The sequence below is a fragment of the Monoraphidium neglectum genome, assembly GCF_000611645.1.
Source record: "Monoraphidium neglectum strain SAG 48.87 unplaced genomic scaffold scaffold03437, whole genome shotgun sequence".
Taxonomy (NCBI): domain Eukaryota; kingdom Viridiplantae; phylum Chlorophyta; class Chlorophyceae; order Sphaeropleales; family Selenastraceae; genus Monoraphidium; species Monoraphidium neglectum.
The window spans coordinates 1-811 of record NW_014010192.1 but is presented as its reverse complement, the minus strand read 5'-3'; the positions used below and the strand labels follow the sequence as shown (position 1 = coordinate 811).

Sequence of the window (811 nt, the reverse complement as noted above, 5' to 3'; positions counted from 1 at the left end):
GGGGGGGGGGGGGAGCGGGGGTCACGCGTGGTGGGCGGAACGTTGAGAATGAGCGCAGGCAGGAGGGAGGGGGGGTTCCAGGGCAGGACATCTGGGCCGTGTTGGACTGGCGTGTTGGACTGACAAGGAGTGTGGGCCCTTGCAGTAAGAAACAGTGATCCATATGCACGTGTAAGCATACACACACACACACACACACACACACACACACACACACACACAAACAAACACACAAACACAACCGTTCACACGCTAACTCATGCACTGCTCATACCAGCACATATGCACTCTGCAGCCCCCACCGGCGTCGTCCTTGAATCACCCACTCCACCCACCCTCCCCCGCCGCGTTCAGAGGGCTCACCTGCAGCCCATGACGGCAGCAAACACACTGAACCAGCCAAAGTTACCCCCAACGTCCACAAGCAGGCCGCGGCCCTGAAGGCTGCAGGGCCTGTGCAGTACATGGTAAAATATCTTGCGAAGGGGGCGGTGGACGTAAGGAAGGGGTCAGGTGGGGCAGGGCCGGGTACGGTGTGGTGTGGGGTGGTGAGTGGGGTTGGGCGGGGTGATGACTTAAGCGGAGGGTGTTCTGATAGTCATTTGTGCGCTCTTGCAGACTTTGAGGGCGCGCAGTGGTGTTGCAGCCGAGGGGAGTCCTGCAACGCCACCTGGCAGGGCTGACTTCCCCTGGCCGACACCCCTCACAACCCATGAACGCACACCACCACCTCCGCCCATGCCCGTGCACCCCACCCCCTGCAACTACACCCGGCCTGCACCCCCTATCATGCACCCCCACCCGCGCATCC

The 811-nt window shown here is 61.8% G+C and overlaps 1 protein-coding gene across 1 annotated transcript in view; it reads right to left on the bottom strand.

Moving 5' to 3' along the window:
- The window catches only part of MNEG_12790 (hypothetical protein), a gene marked incomplete at both ends in the record, with an annotated part of 4,311 nt that extends 3,937 nt beyond the window's left edge, over positions 1 to 374 (bottom strand). Inside the window, one exon of the mRNA XM_014038737.1 lies at positions 364 to 374. Within this exon, the coding sequence (XP_013894191.1) occupies positions 364 to 374 (11 nt within the window). The remainder of the gene's footprint in view (positions 1 to 363) is intronic.
- Between the last annotated feature and the right edge of the window lie 437 nt (positions 375 to 811).